The sequence below is a fragment of the Cajanus cajan genome, chromosome 5 (assembly GCF_000230855.2).
Source record: "Cajanus cajan strain Asha chromosome 5, NIPB_CcT2T_4, whole genome shotgun sequence".
Taxonomy (NCBI): domain Eukaryota; kingdom Viridiplantae; phylum Streptophyta; class Magnoliopsida; order Fabales; family Fabaceae; genus Cajanus; species Cajanus cajan.
Window position 1 is genome coordinate 71,243,100 of NC_138521.1, and position 22,247 is coordinate 71,265,346.

Consider the following 22,247-nt stretch of genomic DNA (forward strand, 5'->3'; position numbering starts at 1 on the left):
CAGAGGAGAAGAAGAGAAGCGTAACAAGACGTAGCCGTAGGCCTAGGAGGTTTTGTTGACAGAGACAAGTTAACTACTTTTATATTTGGAAAATCTAACGGCGTTGACACTTGACAGACAGAGATGTGGGTCCCACTCTATCATCATGTGGTTGGAAGATGGATGATGATCCATCATCTGCCATGAGCCATGAGCCATGAGTTGATGTTGGGTGGATAAGGTGCATGTGAGGTAGCTAACCTCACCTCACCGGTGTTTGGTGTGATTAGTGTTTACTACCTCTTGCCAGTGGGAATTGGAATGAGGAGTCACATGGAAAATGCACCCCAATGCCAGCAGTTATGGACTATGGACTATGGTGGGTGGCCACTGTTTGGATGCATGCATAGTTAATATAAACTATGTATTGGAAAGTAATATTTCTTATCATTCTAAAAGTTAAAAATTAAAATTAGAATTAAAAATAGTTATATATATATATATATATATTATATTTTCTTATAGCAATTTTTAAAATAATTATATACAACTTTTATATTAGAATAAAATACTTTAAACAATGATTAAAATAAAATAAAAAACATCACTTATATATAATAATATAACAAAACTATAACAACCTAATATATCATAAGTGACAAAACAAACCATTTAAAATGCATAGTTAATTAATCAACATATTAAATTATTGTAGTTTTTTTATCAACAAAACTATTAAAACATATAAATGAGATTAATAATACTCTCAAATTTGTTACAACAATTTTATAAATAAAACTTTATTAAAATTATGTATGACTAAGTATAGTTATATTTCAATCATTATTAAATAAATTTTATTTTTTTTCTACTAATTTATTTTTTAAGGGGAAATTATTACAAATGTTAAAAATTTAATATAATAAATTGTATAATTTAAATCAACCATTATTTATAATTAATTTATAGTGAAACTAATAATTAATTTTTAACCATTATTTTGAGCTAACAAAAGAACTTCTCTATTATTCTAAATTTGGCAAAAAATTTGGGAGAGCGGAGAGGGAGGAGATTACTCCAAATATTAATAATTTTATATATTAAGATATTTTTTTTAAAATAAAATAAATATGAGTTGTATTATTATAACTATTGATAGATTTAAATAACTAACCGTTTCTTAACTTATGTTTCATTAATAAGATCTTCATACCTGGATTAAAAATAAAAATAAAAATATTTTTTCACATGTTTTTAACAATTATGTTGTTATTCTTCCTCTCTTTCTATAGTTATCTTTTCTCTACACACTAAGAAGCAAAATTTGATCATGTAATCAGGTAGAACTATTTTTCACAGCAATAGATAAAAATTATTTTGGACAAAATATTTTCATTAATTTATTTTTATAGATTGCAGTTTACAATTTCTAACAGAGAAAGATAATCGATTGCATGATTATCACTATTTCATGTGAATTTGTGGGGATGCAATTTATATTATAGAGTAAATTATTGAATACATATATGAAGTATTTATGATACCTTCATCATGAGAATTTAAAGATAGTCTTGAGAAGTTGTTATAGCTCACAAGAAACACGACAAATTACGTGGTTTTTATCTTGGGAATTTAATTAAATTGCATACATCCACGCTTGAATATTGTTTTCTTTTCTTTATCTCATTGAGGAATACTGTTGCAGATTACATTGTGCTTAAGAGAAAGACAGTTAATAGTCTTCTTTGATGCATCATAAAAAGACAAACGATAATCTTTATTGAAAGAGAAGAAGGATAACAATGTATCTGTTAAAGATATAGAAATTTCTTTTATTTTTAATTGGCATGTCAAATTTTTATTGGTACGACATAATGTAAGACATTCAAATAAAATAAGTAATTTGAATATATTGGATGACATGATTTAGGAATTAGTACAACAACAATGTGATTTTTGTTTTGGAAGTAATTTTTTCTTTTAAATTATCTTTTTGTATTAGAACTTGATATATGAATAATAAAATAAATTATTAAAAATTAAGTCTCAATTAAATAAAAGATATTTTATATATAATATTATTAATTAAATTAAAAATTATTTATATTTAAGATCAATAAATATAACTTTCTTTCACTTATATTTAAGATTGAGAGAATTATTATCTTATTTTTTATATGAGTATGTCTATTATTTCAATCTAGACAATTTATCTCTCTGATATGGGAGCGGAGCACAATGACACTCTAGCAACCCCATTAGTAAAATAATGAATGAGGTGAAGAAAAGGTAGAGACAATAACACACAAAATAAGATAGTCAATATTAATCTTACTTTTAATTATATTTTTTTTAATCTTTTTTAATATATCAATAATGTTAAATTATCTATTTAATTTTTATAAAATTATATTATTTATTGTATACAAAATATATTAAAAATAAATGTATTAATATTATATTATAAATTAATTTTAATTAATGTTTATTAAATTAAAAAGACAGTAAATAATTAATTTTTTATAGAGATTACATATATTTATAATAAAAAATAATATTATTTCAATCAAATAAAATTATTGTAGTTAACTAAGAAAAAGAGACACTTTACATTTCTTTTCATTTTAAAAATAAAATAAAAAAGTAATATAATTAATGGTTATTTAGAAAAGTGTGAGAACATGCATTGCGAAGATGGCAGACTCTTGCTCTGACTAATTAAGATTTAAGATAGAATCTGACTATTCTTGTGTTTTATGTGAACTTGTGCTGAGAATAAGGTAAATGATTAATAATTTTATTAAAAATGTTCAAAGAAGTTGGTGAATGATTTTAGTCTACACCGCACTTTGTCCGAATCTAATTTTTTATAATAAAAAAATGAAAACTAATATTGGTTGATATAAATGATAATGATTTATATCTCTTAATTAAAATATTCATTGTTCAAATTTTAATTTTAAATAAAAAATAAATTATATTAAAAGACAAATATTCACTTTAATTATGATTACAATACTTAATGGTGATTAATTACTATTTTTGATGATAATGATAAATACTTCTTACAATTATCATGATTAAAAAAAGTGTAAGATGAAATATTATTGAAAAAGCTGTAATTTACATTTTGTTTATCATGTGCGGCTTTGCACAAAATACCTACTTACAAAACATTTCTCTCACCAATTAATTGTAAAATTTTAAAGAAAAAAAAAATTCTCATTCATATTTATTGAATTACTCTTCTAAAAAATTGTATTTTGCTATTACAATAAGCTATTCGTGTATTCTTAAATCTTAGAACTTTGTATTTTTTTAAAATCTTATGATTAATTAGGTAAGAAAAGTGTTTTGTATATGAGATTTAATACTCTTTAACCTGTTTAAAGTTGTAAAAATTAAAAAACAAATTCCTAATATATATATATATATATATATATTACTCATACCTAAAAATACAAGAATCGAAGTTAAAAATTCAAAACTTATACCTAAAAATACAGGAATCAAAGTTAGAAATTCAAAAAGCACACAGATCAAGGAGTATAGATGGAACAGTAGAATCACGTGGTAACCATCCCACCTGGCTCGGGTCAGGTTATCATATCATATGTTGTGCGCTATTGGCTTTCGCTTCGGTATCCTTTGTCTTACGTAAACGGTTATTTTTATCTTTTAAAATAATAAATGTTAAAATATTTTTTTAATCTATATAATTTTAATTATTTTATCTTTTAATTTTTATAATTTAAAATAAATATCTTTAGTTTATATATATTTTTTAATTTATTTTAATCTATATAATTTAAAATATATTTTTTAATCTCTATATTTATAATTTTTATAATTTTTATAATTTTTAATTTATGTCATTATTTTTTTAATATTATCATTTTGTGTTAATATGATAGGTGTTTCAATTTTGTGTATTTAATATTAAATTTATTTTAAATTAAATCTCAAATATTTTTGTCCTTTTTATATCTTCGTTAGTAATTTTTATTATTGATATGTATTTTTCTTTGTTATAAAAGTGAAGATTTTTACTATATCAATAAAAAATTAATAATGAGCTGAAAGGATTGTAAAATTATAAATATAAAGATTAAAAATATTTATTTTAAATTATAAAAAATTAAAAATAAATATAAGAATTAAAAAAAATCTATTTTCAATTACATAGACTAAAAAATGTAGTGAATTTATAAAATAAAAAAATTTAACTAATAATAAATATTTTAAATATTTTTATTTTAATTACACATTTATAATGTAATTGTTATATTGTAAGGATTTTTTTATTTTCTTGCAGAAAAAGAAAGCACTTTTCAAATTTAAATATTATTCAGAACATTTTGAATGCAGTTTACAAGTGTTTTTTTTTTTTAATTTTTCTATTAAAAATAAATAATATTTTTTAATAAAAAACTCTTAAAAATACTTACATATCCGAATCCAAACATATTCATATTCTTCCTTTCTTTTAGAATTGGTAATTTGGGTCTTGATATAACAATTAATTTTATAAGATTTAATTTTTTTTTGAAAAATACTTTTAAAAGTATTTTTTTTCGTTAAAAAAGCACTTTTTAAAAATATATTTATCTTTCAAAAAAAAATCTGAAAAAGATATTTAAGAAATAAAAAAATAAAAAGTGTATTATTAATTAATGAAAATGTATTTGATAAAAGTTTTAAAAATAATCAAATTTGATAAATTCATTTTAAGAGTTTATAATTTATTTTCATAAATTAATTGAAATAACTTTTAGCTTTAAAGTTCTTACTTATTTCTCTTTTTCATTATTTTTCCTTATTAATTTACTTAAAGTATTTTTGATTTAAATATGATTTTGGTCTTTTAAATTTAGAATAATTTTATTTTTAGTCCCTCAAATTTAAAACGATTATTTTTAGTTCTTGTAATTTTCAAAAATCTTGTAATTCCTCAAGACACTAATATTATATCTTTAAATGATAAATTGAGACAATTATACATTTTGAATTATATTTAATATGATATTTTTGTTAATAAACTCAATATTTTATGCGATAATATTTGACAGACTCTCTAACAAAAATTGAGTATAAGAATTAAAATAATTTTTTTTAAAAAAATATAGAAACTAAAAAGAGCAGTTTCAATTTTAAATGACTAAAAATAAATTTATCTTAAATTTAAAAGACTAAAAATATATTTAAGTTAATATTTTTTAAATCTTTTTTAATTTAGAAATTATTTTATCTACATGTTATTTTCTCACTCTCGTTATCAAATAAATAAATAAATATATCATTTTACATTGATTAACTCATTTTTTCAATCTCTTTCAATTCAATCAATTAACTAGTAAGTTTTCAACTCTCCAGACAACTTTTAACTTAAAACTTATAAAGTGTAAACTAATTTAATCAAACACACCATAAGTATTTTCATATTTTAAGTGGGTCAAATAAAATAAATAAATAAATTATTTTATATTTTCATTTTTTATCTGCTCAAATAATATATTATTTTAATTATATATATTTTATAATTATATTATTAGTTGAATTCTATTCATACTAACGATTTTATTTATTGAAATTTTATTTATATATTTTTTCTCCTTCAAATCTTTTCTTTACATATTATTTTTTGTGGACCAAAAAATGCGCAAGTTTTAAGTTTCACGTTACCTCCAAAGTAAAAAATAATATGTTTTTAAATCAGTTCAAAGACCATTAATAATTGAATGAATTTAATATAAATAAAGTGATGCGCTTATAATTAGTATGCAGCAAAAGATCAAATTCAAAGGATCAAGTGAATTCTCTCTTTCAACTTATATATATAAAAATACTAATTTTATATAGATTAAAAAATTAATTATATATATAATTTACACAATTTCATATAAAATATATACTATATCTATATTTACTAAAATATCCTTAATTACATCTATACTCATTATTATTTTAGAAATATTTTTTATTTAAGAGTATTTAATAATATTGACTAAATTAAAATTTTATCTTAATCTAAAAAAAATTAAACATTTTTTTTACTTTTATACATATATATATATATATATATATATATATATATATATATAAGTTTAAAGGGAGTTCATGTTAGTATTTTTTAAAATTACATATATTTAAGTTTCGGATAACTTCAATCACAGTATTTTTAATATTGTGAATAAAATTAATTTTGGATCAAATAAGTTAACGAATATTTGTAGTAGACCAAACAAAATGAGTTTCAAACATAATTCTATTATATAAAATTAGTTCATGAAGAAGATATTATATTATATTATATATAATTTTTTTTACTCAAATAATACTATTTAAAAAAAATTACTCAAATAACAATTGTGCAAATTTATTTTCCCAACTAGGATCATTTACTGTTCACGTTCAGAACAGGTTATTCTGCAATTAGAACGGGCTGTTCTAGATTAAAAAATAACACATGAAGATTGGATCAGAACGGGCCGTTCCAAATTCTAAATAAGCACACAAAAAGTGGAACCAGAACGGGTCTGGCTTACAGATTCAGACCTTTTTTTTTTTTTTTTTTTTTCTTTCCAATTTTCACTTATCAAATACCAAAACTTAGAGATTACCATCAAGTGATTAAATTTATTGAATATTAACATTATAAATATAACTAAATAAATTTATTAAAATTCATTACAACAATAAAAATCAATGGTGCCAAAAACTGAATTCATGACCAATATTTGGATATGTCTTCCTAGTGTGACCAGGGGTGTGACAATAAGAACAATTTTTTACACGATTATGTTGTTTTCTAATGTCCATCTCTGTTCTAATTCCGCTGCACTTTGGCCGACCCTTAAAAGTTCTCTTGAGTTTTCAATTTGGCCACAAAGTTGGAAGAAACGTAACATCCGACAGAAGTTTGACCTGCTGAGAGATTTACAGTAAGGCTAAATGAAACATGGTATGATTGCGGTAAGTTCCACAAAGTTCATATCCCTTGCTCGCATGACCCGCTAGGAGATTTACAGTAAGGCTAAATGAAATGTGGTATGATTGCGGCAAGTTTCAAAAAGTTCATATTCCTTCCTCGCATGACTTGCTAGGAGATTTACAGTAAGGCTAAATGTAATGTGGTGTGATTGCAGCAAGTTCCAGAAAGTTCATATTCCTTACTCGCATGGTCACATCCCTGGTCATACTAGGAAGACATATCCAAATATTGGTTATGAATTCAGTTTCAGCCACCATTGATCTTTATTGTTTTATTGAATTTTAATAAATTTATTTAATTATATTTATAATGTTAATATTTAATAAATTAAATTATTTGATATTAGTTTCTGAGTTTTGGTGTTTAATAAGTGAAAATCGAAAAATAACAGCCCGTTCCGGATTCAGAACGGCCCGTTCTAGTTCCACTTTTTATATGCTAATTTTGAATCCGGAACGGCCCGTTCTGATCCATGCGTCACATGTTATTTTTTAATTTGGAACGGCATGTTCTGATTTCGGAACGGCCCGTTCTAAACATGAACAGTAAATGGTGCTAGTTGGGGAAATAAATTTGGACGGTTGCTATTTAGTAATTTTTTTTAAAATAGTATTATTTGAGTAAAAAAATTATATTTATATATATATATATATATATATATATATATATATATATATATATAATGAGAATAAAATCAGATATTAAAATGACCAAAACTTGATATTTTAGAGACTAGATTGAGGGTTTTATTCAATATTCACATCAATGATAGTGAATTCAAAAAATAATTGCAGTGCAAGGAACAAATAGAAACCGTAGTAATTTGGTCCAATAAGGCAAGTGCTTAGTGCTAATTTTACCATAACTTTGCGAGGAAAGCAACCGAAGAAGAAACATGCACATTGCACGCAATCAATGGTCTTAATCTAATCCTACTAATTATAGATATGAAAAGGACACCAGTTCACATGTGCTTAATCAGGTAAACCGTATTTGGTTTAATTCAATCGCAAAACAATCAACTCACAACCCAATTCTTTCTTAAACCATTTTTCACGGGTCCCATAATAAGGTAGCAGGTAAAGTGATATCGATTGAGATTTTGAATATAACAATTATCCTTTCCATCAATAGTAGAATTGCACTTAATTTTAAGTATCTGAAAATATGACTATTTAATCTTTTTGGATATTTTTTATTATCTCTTTTTAATGTTGTTATTATTATTACTCTTCACTTTTCAATTTAATTATCTAGTCAATATCGAGAGAAAATACTTATAAAAAACATTCTTACACTAAGTAAGTAATCCACTCAGAATAATACAAACAGATATATACTTATACGTTGAGATAAGACATTATCTGCACTTTTCAGGATAAATTATAGGATTAAAACTACTCTTTTCACACTATTGTCTCACTTCTTGTCCTATTAATAAAATATCCTCACATCAATTAAAAAAATAAATCTTATTTATGCATGTTTATTTTTATTTATAATTTCAATATTATATTCCTCTTTTACCTTCTTTTTCTTTCTTTATCTCTTTAAATCTCCTCTATTGGGGTACTAGTGCGCATTGTCCTTACTAGTTACTAGATGGTGTAATCTATTTGAAGTTGTTGTTAAACCAATAACTATTAAATAATTTTTTATTTATCAAGAAAATGACCCATCACGTATTTCCAATGACAATGGCATAGTAATGCAATGCCGAATTATTTATTCATCTAATTTTACATTTCTCTCCTAGTAGTATTAATTATGCCTTATCAATATACTCATACCAACAAATGATTTTCACGCAATTCACTAATCCCATTGTTGTCATTGCCTTTGTACTCTAAGCAGGTGCATCCACCACATCACAAACGGTTCCTAATTCAGGAGGAGAGTTGAAAAAAAAAAAAAAACCAAAGGAAAATTTGACACAAATTATGAGTGAAAACGATCACGTCTAAGCACATGACAACATTTTAGTGATAAGACAAAAAATGAAACACAAAGTGTGAGACTAGTAATCTTAATCATAAATTATAATTGTAATTATCAATTACAAAATTAATATTTGAGCTTATAATTAACTTTTAATTTTATTTTTAATATATATAGTTTTTTAATTAGTAACTTCTAATTATCCCACAATTTTTATTTCTAAAGTGCAGCTCCTAATTTTTAAAGAGGTAAATCTATATTCATAACTCACATTTTACTGCAAAATTTATAAAGTTTAAAAATATATAATTATAATTTTTTTTTGTTTAATATTTTTTTTTGTTAAATAGAATGGGAATAAATCGTTTTCATGTCATCTCATTTAAAATATAATGTGCATAAACTCAACTTGAATTTAATTCTAACAAATAAACTATTTTAAAAAATGTAAAGTGTGTCTCAAATAAAGTTGCAACTTTTGTAATGATTTTTTTAACTACATTATTAATATAAAATAATTATCAACATTATTTGTGATTAATCTTCATTTTTTTAATAAAAAGTTTAATCTTAGACAAAAAAAATAAAGTTAATTGACTACTCTTAATGAGAATATTTATTTTAACTAACTTTTCATAATGATAAGTGAAAACAAACTTTTTTTAATAATCATCTTATTATTTAGATTTTTTATTTTTATAAACAAAGATAAGAATCAATGAAATAATTTTATCATAAATTAAAATAAATATAAGTTATTCTTTTAAAAAAAATTAAATATGAGAACTTTTATAAAGTTTATACATAAATTAATTTATTGATTATATAAATATATATATATATACATATATATATATATATATCAATTTTCTTATTTTTTTTATGTTATAAATAGTTATGAAGAATCAACACGACTTTGATATGAGCAACATTGAATCTAAATCTCGTATTACAAAAAGTCCAAAGTTCAAGTTTTATATATAAAATAACATAATTAAAAAAGAGAGAAATTATATTATTCTACATAAATTAATCAATTACAATATATATATAAAAAGAATTACTCGAACATGATCATTGACTCAAATTACCGAATACGTATGATTTGTCGGCCTTGTAATTTATTTTTGGAAGAGGATTTGGTAATCAACGTTGCTCTATGCCTTTGGCTACATTTTGTTCACCGTTTTGCATCTTTTAATTTATATTAGTTCTAAAAAGCTCAATTTAGTGATATATATTAATTTTTTCAAATTACATTTGTATATCCAAATTTCGCATAAAATTAATTTTCAATTAAAAGCAATGCCAATTTTACTTTCTATAGAAGTGGTTGTAAAAAGAAATTAATTCAAACGTTTTTTTTACAGTAAATTTATTCGAAGGTGAAGTTCAACTTTAATTGCACTTTATCTCTGCAGCTCTTTTTTTGGGATTTTTATTTTTTTTAATTGACCAAGTTCTTTTACATTTACATGAACACATGCCTCACCAACCCAATTCAATGATACTAAGTCACGTGTAAAGCATATGGAGGGAAATGAAGTACTAAAAAAAAGTAAAAAACACATCAGCAACTAAAATATCACACACACAAAAAATGAAAAAAAAAAAAACTGTGATTGCTTTGTGCTCAACATTCAACCGACTATTTGTTCAAAAGAAAAGAAAGTGTAAAAAAATAATTGAAAATAAAATAAAAATGCCTTTTTACTATTCAAAATAAATTATTTTCTCTTTACCTTTATTTTTTCTGCAACTAAATGAAATGTTATTATGAATAGTTATTTATGTGACACCGTTGACTTTATAACTGTTTTATATAAAAATTATGTGAATTTATATTATTTTAATGTTAGTCACCTTTGAGAACTTTGGGTCAAAGGAGTTTTGAGAGTAAATTGGTCTTTGGACAGCCAAACCAGAAATATGTGGAGTCATGTTAGGAAGATACAAGAATTTTCTAAAAATGAGCCTCATAACTTAAGTTTTCAAGAATCCTAGTGAGAGTTTGTCTAAGAGTCCCAATTTTTCCTTCCTCTCTAAGTGATATTTCTCTCTTCTTGTAGTGGAGTATAGAATCAAAGCTTGTGGAGTTGCAATCGTACATAGTGGGTTTTCTCTTCCTATTCTAGATTGGATTCTTCAAGAGGTAAGGGAAGTTTATGTTGACTTCGTGGATTGCATGTTGATAATGTGTTGTCTGAATTAATTGATGTTTTTGTTATGAGGAATTGATTGATGGCATTGATGAATTCGGTAGGTTTTGAAGTTATGAAGGGGTACATGAGTGAAGATGTTGATTCTTGATTAATTCTAGTTGCATGTGGTGTTTTAAGCTATTTTTGAACTATGTGTGATGTTTACATATTGTGTTGTTGGTTGCATGTTATGTGTGGAAAATCTCAGGCGTTTTGGTCAAATTCAATTTCTAGATAAGTGCAAAAGTTGATATTACGCTGGGTCCACCTTTAAGGTGTTGGGTGTAATTCCAAAGCGAGGTCTTTGTTTTACTCACATCAGATGCAAGATCAGTGGCACAAGGCAAGTTGAGGGAGAATTGCTTGGGTTGTAATCATGCCAGGCGTGGGTAGAATGGTGTCAGGCGTGAAGAGAGACCAAGAGTTCACGTCAAGCACTAATAGAGGTGGCACCAGGCATGAGTTAAGTAGAATCCCTCTATCTGATTAGAGTCGGTGTGAGTATTACCATTCCATGCGCAAGAGAGTGGGAGACTCTCTATCTCAACCTCGCTAGGCGCGAGTAGTTTAACATTGGATGTGAGTGAGACAGGGAGCTCCCCTACCTAGATGGCGCCAAGCGTCTAATGAGTGGTGTTGGACACGAGTTGCATGTGAAAACTTGTTTCTAGTTGTTTTATAGGTTTTGATTGATGAAAGTTGCCCATGTTGTAAAGATGAACGATGTTTCAGTTGTTCAAGTTGATATGTTGTAAAGTTGAAAGTTGAATGTTGTATAAGTTGCATGTTATTAAAGTTGTTAAACTATAGGCATGTAGATTAGATACATGTATTAGTTAAGATACATAAAAACTAGAGAGGAGCCAAGTTGTTTTTGAAAATTAGAATATTGCATTGTGTGGATATACATTGCGATGCTTCGAGAGTCTGATTGAAATCCTTTAGTATGTCAATTGGCCCCTAAATGGATAAGTTTTCAATCCCCCCTTTAGGTTTTATGTGATATCTATGTGTGGGAAAGGTCAATGCACATGTGTATAAAACAATCAATCAAGTAAAATATCGGGTCAGAGACTTGATCTCTAAATTTGTATTAGAGGAGCATAATACTAGGAGGGTATTCGGTGAACTAATCCCATAGGTGACTTAGTGTTGTAGACTAATATTGTGGTAGGTTCATACCTAGTTGTTCTACCTTGATAGTAGTGTTAGACTTCTTAATTTAAGTGACAAAACCTACTAAATGAAATTAAGTTGTCTATACTTGGGACTTTATGAGGCCTAATGCTATTTATAGCTAACCTGGTTAAGATGGGTTAAATGTTGTGATTCGTTAGGGTTTAGCCACTGAAACTGCTCAACTCAATTGTAGGAGATCTTCATAAGTTGATATGCATGATGACACATAAGTTGTATATTATTGTATTGATAACTATGTTGTTGAGATGAAAATGTTGGGTTGTTTGTGTTGCAAGTGGTATGAGTAGTATTGTTGACATGTTGGATGTGATGTTATTATCAATGTTGCTTAAGTGATGATAATATGTTGTTTTAAGTTGTGAGTTGTTCATTAACATGTTATGATGTGATGGTTGTTGAAATGAATGTTGATTGAGATGTAGTACAATGTAGATTTTAAGTTGAAAGTTACATGTTGAAGTTGATGCTCTAATTTTATGTTGAACTCCTTTCACAAGCTTACCTTGTATTTTTCCTTGTGGTTAGAACTGTAATGATCATGATTCTTCATGGGATTAAAACGGGATTAACCGGATGAGTTGTGCGATTGGTGGTGAGTTAAGTTGGTAGTGGTTTCATTTTGTTGATGACTACTCTAATATAGTCAAGTTGTGTATAGGTGCTTGACTAGCATTATAGAGACTATTTTGTGTACAATGTATTTATATAGTTATGCTTATGTTTGTACCAGGTATGTATATAGTCCATGAGAATTTTTATTTTCAATAGTTTATTCTTTTATCTTATAGAGATATAGCTTGCATATTAATTATATAATTGTTACATGATTACCCCAGATATATTGTTTAATCTTCCAATGCATAGTAGCCGAACTGTAGCAATTGTAATAGCATGCCAAATTGTTATAATTTCTTTATTCTTTTAGTTTAATTTCTATGTATTATTTATAACAATATATAATAAGGATATTTTCTCCTACAAATATTTTTAGTCTTCATTTTTCTTCTCTTTTTCTCATATCTTTTATTTTTCATCTCACCACAAGACATTCATCTTCTCTTACTAATGTCAATACATAGTTGTCTCCAATATTATTATTTTTTACGGTTAATAAATAGAAATATTAATTGCATTGATTTCACTAATTAATTATAATAAAAAATACATCATAAATTAAGCAAAATTATTATCAGCATGACTTTAAGTTAAATATTATAAAAATTAACATTTTAAAAATTTATGTGCAACAACATTCAAATTTTATTATTAAGTTGACTATAAGATTAAAAAGAAACTAATAAATTTATTATACATATCAATTTATGAATAAATAATAAGTATAATTTACATTATTATAATTAATTTTTGTTTATATTAAATAATATTTGATTAAAAAATTACACTTTGTGAGTTAAATTAATTTTTGATCTTGAATTTTAAGGTATTTGATTTGATCGGACCAATGAGATATTGGGGATAGGGAGGAAGGGTATGACTGAATGGATGGATTAATTTTGAAGACATATGGGTCCATAGCATGTAATAATTTGTGAAGGATATGATATGATATGATATGTGAGTGAGAGTGCTACCCAACAGTTTCTCTCATCATGCTAAAGAGGAAAAGGGAACATAGTTTTGACTTTCGGCTCCACTTTTTGTTCTTCATACACTACCAAATATGAATGCAGTGACATTTTAATATTTTACACTTTTTTCTTACAGAAAGAGTCATAAACAGAAAAATATCATAACCTATTTTAACTTTTTCCCTATCAAATTAATATATATATATATATATATATATATATATAAAGGTTAATCATCTATACATTGTTACTGTAAAATTTTTTACACTGACAATTAATCATATCTTTTAAAATTACTTATTTTATTATTATTTTATTAAATAAACAATTGACATGATGCTATTAAAAGATATGATTAATTGTCAATGTAAAATTTTTTTTATACTAATAATGTATAGATGATTAATTCTATATATAAATCTTGAAAAAATCCCCAATATTGTCTTCTAGAATTTCACGCGTAAGTAATCGCATTAATCTTCTTAAAATTTTAACCAGAAAATTAGCTTTAATTTTTTAAATATTACTACATTAATATTCCAAATTTTTGTCATTAACTTTAATAGTGATAATAAAATCTTTCAAGAAATTTTTTTATCAATGGATATAATTAATGTAATGTTCTAAAGCTAATAATTAATGACAAATTAATTTGTGTTTGCAAAACTTGAGGTTAAATATTAATTATTTTATCAAAAATTAATTTAGTAAAATGTAAAATTTTTGTAAAGTTAATTTTATGACATTTTTTTTTTTGGAAAATTACCGATGCTCAAATGTCCAAGTCAAAGGAATTTCGTGTACGGCTACATTTTTTATTTAAGTAAAGTAAAATATGATAATTAAGTTCTGTGTATAAAAAAAATATAGGTGTGGAGTAGATCTAATTGTCTTGATTCAAATTAATGAAGGTCTAATTTCACTTCTTAATATTAAGAGTTTAATTTAAAAAAAAAATTAAAGGACAAATGGTGACACTTAAATTTTTTAATAAATCTTTTGATGATGAAAACTTTAGAAAGACTAATATAAAGATGTATTTAACTTTTTTTAAATTATTTTTACACTAATGTTTTAAGATTTCGTTTTGATGTATTTAACTTTAAATAATCAAAGAAAGTTTTTTTTTTCATTATTTTTTTCATAGAAGGATCGGTAAGGAATGAAAAGTATGTAAAAGTTACTTTCCTTTACATTGTGAGTTTAATTGTGATGTATTGATGATATAATTTTGTATAATGTTTAATAATATTGGCGCACCATCCAAACATATAATTGTAAATAGTCGAATTTCTTTAATAATTTGGTAACATGTAATCAAACAATAACATAAAAAATTTGCGTTTAAAAACTGAAGATTAAATACGTTAAATTATCACCCGTGATATGTTGAGAAAGGTGAAATTTCATTTCATGATAAATCAAAAGGGAATAAAACCAAAAAGGAAGCAATGGGTTGAATCATTTCATTCATATGGGCTTTGATTTGACCCAAATAGAAATATGAAGAGACGCGTCTTCTTGGAATGATTTTAGGTGTATACGACAAAGTTTGGGCCAATATGTTCCAACTAGAATGTCACAATTACATGGTGCTGATGTAATGGAAATAGTAGTGTTTCGGGAGATCTCACAAGTGACACTTGAAAATACTGTATATAAGTGAAAATAGTTCTTATATTATAAATTGATTTTATAAAATTAGTTAAGTCAAATTTTATAATACTATAGTTTATTCTAAAAATTGTTATTGGACCTATTAAATCACTTACCATCAAATTATTATTTAATTATATGTAAATGTTTAATTTTATAAATTTTACATTTAATATATTTAATACTCAATGTCAGAGGTATGCGTTGCAAAGAGTATCTAAGGAAACTTGAGACATCTTTGAGCTCCTCATCAAAAATATTTTTTTTTATAGGTCATGTTTATTTTCTATTAGAGAAACAATCTTGTTTTATGTAAATAGGACAATTATGAACAATAAAACTCTCTATTTAAGTATTTAATACAAGTTATAACTGCATATCTAAAATTCGAATTCGAAATTACTAATTAAATTAGAACAATCATATACTAATTGATGTACTTATCATTTCCTTGTGAAATAACTTCCTAAATATTCTAATTATTCACCTACTTCAAGCTAGAAAGTTATCAAATATCTGGTTTAAATAAATTAATTAAATACATAAAATTATATTATAATATATATATATATATATATATATATTTCTTTGTTGCAAGAAATTGTAACTAGGAGAGTAAAGAAGCAAAGTCAGGACGAGGAGTTGCATATCCAAACTTACACTTGAACCCAATTTTTCAAAGCAAAGAAAACTCGTACCCGAATCCGTATTCGATCAAAACAGATTTTCCTTATCAAATTTGGGTCAGAATCGAATGGATATTCACAAATGCAAATTTAGTTATCATGCCTATTATTATATTTGTTAAATTCGATTATTTCTTTTGCAAATTAGTCTTTGAGACATTTTTACGTGACAACTAGGATTAATGTTTTCTCTTCTTTTCTCAAGTTTTCTCTTTTATCTCTGTATTCTCGTGAATCCGATAAAATTATAATCCTCCTTTGTAGTACAAGGTTAATCGAAACTTGATTCTCTATGGATTGTGAGGTATAAATGTATTTGACTATTATATTTCTATCAATTTGAGTATTAAACAATGCTTTATTGGTTGTGCAAAAACGGTCCTTTGTCCAATAAATAAGATTGTTTAAAACCTAATAGATACACAATTGTTTAATGGATCTAATAGTTAGAGATAAAACAACCATTAGAGTTGTGTAAAGGGAGGTTGAATATTAGAGCTTGTTAATAACTAGAACTAATTTATCAAAATGAAAATTGTATCCTTGAACTAATAACCATTCTAGGAACTACTTGCACCTTGAGCTAAAATCTTTAATTATTGAATTACAATATTTTTTTAGTTATCTCATTGTTTCAATTGCTGTTTTGCTTAAATTCAATGTGTACTCAAAAGTCAAAACCCCCCCTTTTTATCTTTATTGTTAGTTCTAATTTCATAAAAAGAAGTAAAATTTACTAGATCCTGAAAATTCGACCTCACTCCTCACTTCACTCAAAACACTTTTCTAAAGAGAGTAAGATTGAAATGTGTTATTTTGACATTATCATATCTATTGAGATAAAAGAAATAAAAACTTATATTTTACTCTTAGAGCTCTTGTTCTAAATATTAATTTTAAAGAGACTTTTAAGACAAAATTAAAGTGTTATAAATAACTTTTATATATATATATATATATATATTGCAAATAAGTATTACGTTTCATTGCTACATGACATACTAAATTAGTGTTTAATTTTTTTTAAAGCTTAAAACCCACTTTAAAAGTATGGCTAAAAATAATAATTTTAAATTTTTAAAACATTTTCATAGTATATCTTAACGACAAGGATGAAAGTGTAATATTAATTTCATATAAGAGCCAAAAGGTAAATTCTTTTCATTAAGGAAATAATTTATAAATGAGTGTGAAGTATAGGAACCAAACCAAGTGATTAAATTAACTTTTCTAATAAACATTATATTTGTATGTGAACAGCTAGTGCATCGTTTATAAATATAGTTTTAGCCTTACTTTTTTCTCTTTAAAATGAGAAACCAAGTCAAACACTTTATCTGAAAACCTCTTAAAGATTCAAACAGCTTAAATTTTATAAAAAGAAAAGGGAAAGAAATAGGTTTCAAAAGGAATTAATTTTAAATAAGTTTTGAAAGAAATAGGTTTATAAGTTAATGGCGTGTACTACAAATCCTATATAAGTACCAAGTTTACTAGTTTAGCCTTATTTGACTTTGAAAAGAAAATTTAGTTTGATTCCCAACTCCTAGGTAAGATTTATTCATAGAAAAGTCAATCAAGTTGTTCATACTCTATCAAGAAAGTTTAGATTTCATGCTTAATTCATATACTTTTAGTTATGTGTTTGATTGTATCTATCCTATTATAATTAATGAAATGATATAATCAGTGTAGTAAATAATAATAAATAAATAAAAAGCTAGGTAAAGGAGTTTTCTATAATATACTGCTGGTGTTCTCCCTCTTGCTGTCCTTCTTCATTCTTGTCTGTCTCTTCCACTCTCTTGCTGCTCTGTCTCATGTTATCCGGTGACGGGGACCCTGGTTAAGCAGGGTCAATTTAATTTTTTAAAAAAATATCATTATATCAGATGAAATAAAATGTGAAGTACAAAAAGAATTAAAAATAAAACAAAAATATGTAAAAGAAACTGCTTAAAAAAAGACAAAATTTGACAATAAAGTGAGAAATCGAGAGCAATGATTCAAACAAATAAAAATAGGAATTATAATGCAAAAGATATACATATATGCCATAATTTTCTCGAAGTGATGAATGCACCCCCTCCCCTTACTTTTGTCTCGGTCCTCCCAATGAGGTTATGATTGTTATCTCTTTTAAGCTACAATAATTTTTTTTTTTTATCAAACTACTCCTAGTTATTTTTAAAACTTATTAAGCTTTAATTTGGAAGTAGCATTCAAACTAAAAAAATTTAAGTCAAACGTAACTCACAATATTCTCCATACAAGTATTCTCCTTAGATATGCACATATGACATGCTAAAGTAGTGTTCAATTTAAAAAATTCAAAACTTAAAATGTACTTTATAGATAAAGTTAAAAATACTAATTTAAAATTTAGACTATTTTATCATTTTATTTTAACCTAAAAACTATTTTAAGATTAAATTTCTAGATTAATGTGTTATTAGATTTTCACATTTGGAGAGGGAGACAGATAAAAGTCAAAATTTTAAAGTTTTTCAATTGAATTTTTCATTAAAAAAAACTAGTTTTTAATAGTTCTTATTCTTAAAATTGTTAAACTTCCCTTTCTAAAGAAATGTATGAAGTTTACTTTTTAATAGGTTGCATTGTCCAAATCATCGCAGCCATCACTTTCTTTGATATAAGAAATGTATTATGAGGTATCATCGACTCGCTAATCAAAGTATATACGATTGTGTTCTTGCATGCGAAAATTGTTCGACAATTAGTAACAATAATGTTTAACATAGTATCATTTAACTTCCTTACATAGAAGATCTTTCATGTGTTATTGTACAATTGTAAATATCTTGATGGGTTTTTAACACAAGTTTGTTGCTACTCTATTAGATTTAGAGGTTTATTAGATCAAAATATGTTTAAGACGTAAATGTACTTTATGCAGATGATGCTAATGTAATTTAGAAGCACCTTGCAGAGACATTTCAAAGTCCATCAGTTGAAGAATGAAACCCGCATTGGGTAATGCTGCTGGTCTTATGGTCCTTACATGTTGCCAAGCTTCATTAAAGCTCATTCCACGAGTCTTCATCAGATATGCTATAACTACAGTCACACTGGAAGGTGTAACATTATTGGGATCAAATTTGCCCGTTTCATCATCATATGAAAAGGGAAATAACCAAAAGAGCAATAAAAATACCAAGAATATTTTTGTACAAGTTCAGATATGGTATTAAAAACGTAGTAAAATGCTAACATAAAATGAATTTAAACGTAGTAATATTACAGAGTTTCATGCAGAATTGAAGTTGCGGCCGGAAAACAGTAAAGGAGAAAGGGAGATAATTCATCACTCTTCAAATTCAATAAACGTCCTTCATTCACTCTTTTACATATCTCAACAAACTTGAGGTGTAACTTAGCTTCTTAACAGCTTAAAAATTTGATAGCATTCACATATGGAAGCCAGAAAAATAAGGATTTGATTCAACTCATGCTTTAAGGACTTTTTAACTTCTATTTCACAGGGAAGATAGTCAATAACCTTGAAGCATGCATTTTTGTTATTCTTTCAAATTTTCAATACATGAAACCGGAAGTATCCACACAAAATCAGATTCCAGAAAAAAGAAAAATAATGAAGCAGAGGAAACATCTAAATGATTTGCTATAATTTTCAAGGCTACAACAAAATTTACAGTTTTCAATATGAAAACAGCTTCGCATTTAGCGCAACAGTCATATACTTGAGTTGCACATAGCATCAGACATATATATGATAACAATACTTATTAGAACTTCATTTCAATGTTTCAAGAAATATTGTCATATAACTAGACATGAAAAGATATTTTAAAACCAAAATAAATCAGTGGCATGCCTAGTAGGCTAGTACAATCTTTGTTAGAAAACTGTAAGCATCACAGATATTTTCAAGTAAAACTTGTTAGTTTTACTCAAGTAGTCATGTGCATGCCATTTTCTCTGTTATTACCATTATTGGAAAATGGTAAGACTTGGAAACAACCTTACAGTAAGATTGCTGCCTTATGACCTAGCGATCACAGGCTCAAATCCTAGAAATAGTTTCTCCACGTGTGGGATGTAACGCTGTGTACTACCTACCCTCTCCCCCACCCCTCAAAAGGCCACCCCTGGTAGGAGTCTTGTGCATTGACTGCCTTTTATTACTGCTATAAGAGCCAGCATCCAAAAGCCAATTGGATAATGAACTACATGTTGCTTCTAGTTTTTTTTTTTTTTTCCTTTAGAAACAACATTCCACATGTTTTAAATCAGAACACTGAAAAATGAATAAAATTATCAAGAACAATAGGTGATCCCATGTAACAAGGGAGAAAGGAATACAAGTTACCTCCTTGATTTTCCAGCAAAACAGTGAACCAAAACACCTCCACCAAGTCTTTTGGCTTCATCGATAAAATCAAAACACTCATTGAAGTGTTGTTTTAAGTCTTCATGATTTTTGTCAACAACTGCCTCAATTTTCCAACAAAATCATATCTTTAGTATGGGCAAAATACTAGATGCTCGAGGACAGCATGCATAATTCAGTCAGTTCGTTCAGTAGTTTGAGTGAAAAATATATTCCAAAAAATAAAAAACTAATGAAGCTTGATTACAAGCAACATGGTTAACAAATGCCATGCAATCTCCTTTATCAGAAAACAGTACTATATGAGTCAGTTAAAAAAGACAATTGACATGCTGAGATGACAAAATCTATCATAAAGCTGTCTGGCTCCATAAAACACAACTTCTAAGATACAAGGAACAAATTGTTGTACGCTGAAGTCCGCGACAATAAATATTTTTACCACAACTGTTAAGACCAAAGCATGTACTTTCAGAATTGCAAATACAATTGTTATCCTACGGCGTGTTTACAGGGAATTCAATTACAAGTCATGAAGCCCCTTTTGATGGAGAAATTATTAGGTGATCTTAGATCACTTGGTAGTGATACTGAACTACCTAATAATTTATCATTTTGATGACTATAAAATCAAAAGCTCCCCAAAACCCAATGAGAATAACCCTACATCGATGTCAACAACCATTCATTTATCATCGATGACATTGGATGAAAGCAAAAATGGACAAGAAAGGCAAAGCAGAGTTTGATTTGATGAAAATTACCATACCGTTGATAAGTTTATAGACAAAATCCGCAGGATGTGGAGGTTTTATTCTAGAAGCGACAGTCAAAATGTGAGTAATATTATGGTTTTTCAAATGAAGCTTGTTAAATGCAGAGGCAATCGAACCCAAATAGAGACCCTGCATAACGGAATAAGAGCTATAACAGAAACAGAATATAGTGAATCACAGGCGAGTCGCAGCGTGGAATTCTACCTCGTCGATTTTGTGAGGAATATTGTCCTCTTTGTAGGATTTAAGTACACGTAAAAGCTGTTCCGTTACTTGTACTTGTTTCTTCATGCATTCGTCGAATTGTTCCGTAGTCGCGGAGGTGGTCATTTTTTATCCCCAAACGCCAATTAAATACTCTGATCGCCGATAAATAGGCAATGAAAATAAATCGATCGGAAAATTGCGATGGCGAGGAGAGGGAAGAACTCACCAACGAAGCGTGGAATTTGATTCTGGGGGGTTATTTCATATTTGCAGTTTCAAATGCAAATTGCAAAGTGATTGTTTCGGTTTTTGTTTTTCCTTTCCTTCGTCGTCAAACACTAAATATTTGGCACTATTTTAAGGGGGTGTATTGGATTAGGATTTTAAAAGACTTTTTTAGTAAAAAAAAATCCTGCGAATTTTAAAAGACTTTGTAGGATTTTCATGACTTTTAAGATTTTGCAGGATTCTACAAGATTTAAAATCAGGGTTTTAATGGATTCTATAAGACTTTTAAATCAAGATTTTAATGGATTTTGTGGGATTTTATGGAGTTTTGACATTTGATAAGATTTAAAAAAAATTCATACATTCAAATTTAAAAAAAGTCAAAGATAAAAATAATTAAAAAAATAATAATGTCTAGATAAAT

The 22,247-nt window shown here is 26.2% G+C and overlaps 1 protein-coding gene across 2 annotated transcripts; it reads right to left on the reverse strand.

Moving 5' to 3' along the window:
- Window positions 1–17,795: 17,795 nt before the first annotated feature.
- On the reverse strand, window positions 17,796–21,923 carry LOC109809611 (dual specificity protein phosphatase 1). 2 transcript variants are annotated; one of them, XM_020372963.3, is made up of 5 exons: window positions 21,593–21,923; window positions 21,382–21,517; window positions 20,592–20,712; window positions 19,184–19,329; window positions 17,796–18,053 (listed from the first exon to the last, which is right to left on the reverse strand). In XM_020372963.3, exons 1-5 carry the CDS (start codon window positions 21,716–21,718, stop codon window positions 18,019–18,021), a joined length of 564 nt encoding a protein of 187 aa, XP_020228552.1. In that variant the 5' UTR covers window positions 21,719–21,923; the 3' UTR covers window positions 17,796–18,018. The 2 variants fall into 2 exon arrangements, with proteins under 2 accessions (XP_020228552.1, XP_020228551.1); XM_020372962.3 differs by having other exon boundaries at window positions 17,796–18,082; window positions 21,593–21,920.
- Window positions 21,924–22,247: the final 324 nt, after the last annotated feature.

Coding starts and splice junctions, on each gene's coding strand:
- LOC109809611 (XM_020372962.3), bottom strand. CDS start 21,718: ATGACCACCTCCGCGACTACGGAACAATTCGACGAATGCATGAAGAAA. Junction 21,518..21,592: donor TTCCTCACAAAATCGACGAG/GTAGAATTCCAC, acceptor TCCGTTATGCAG/GGTCTCTATTTGGGTTCGAT. Junction 18,083..19,183: donor CTTTGAAATGTCTCTGCAAG/GTGCTTCTAAAT, acceptor CTGCTTAACCAG/GGTCCCCGTCACCGGATAAC.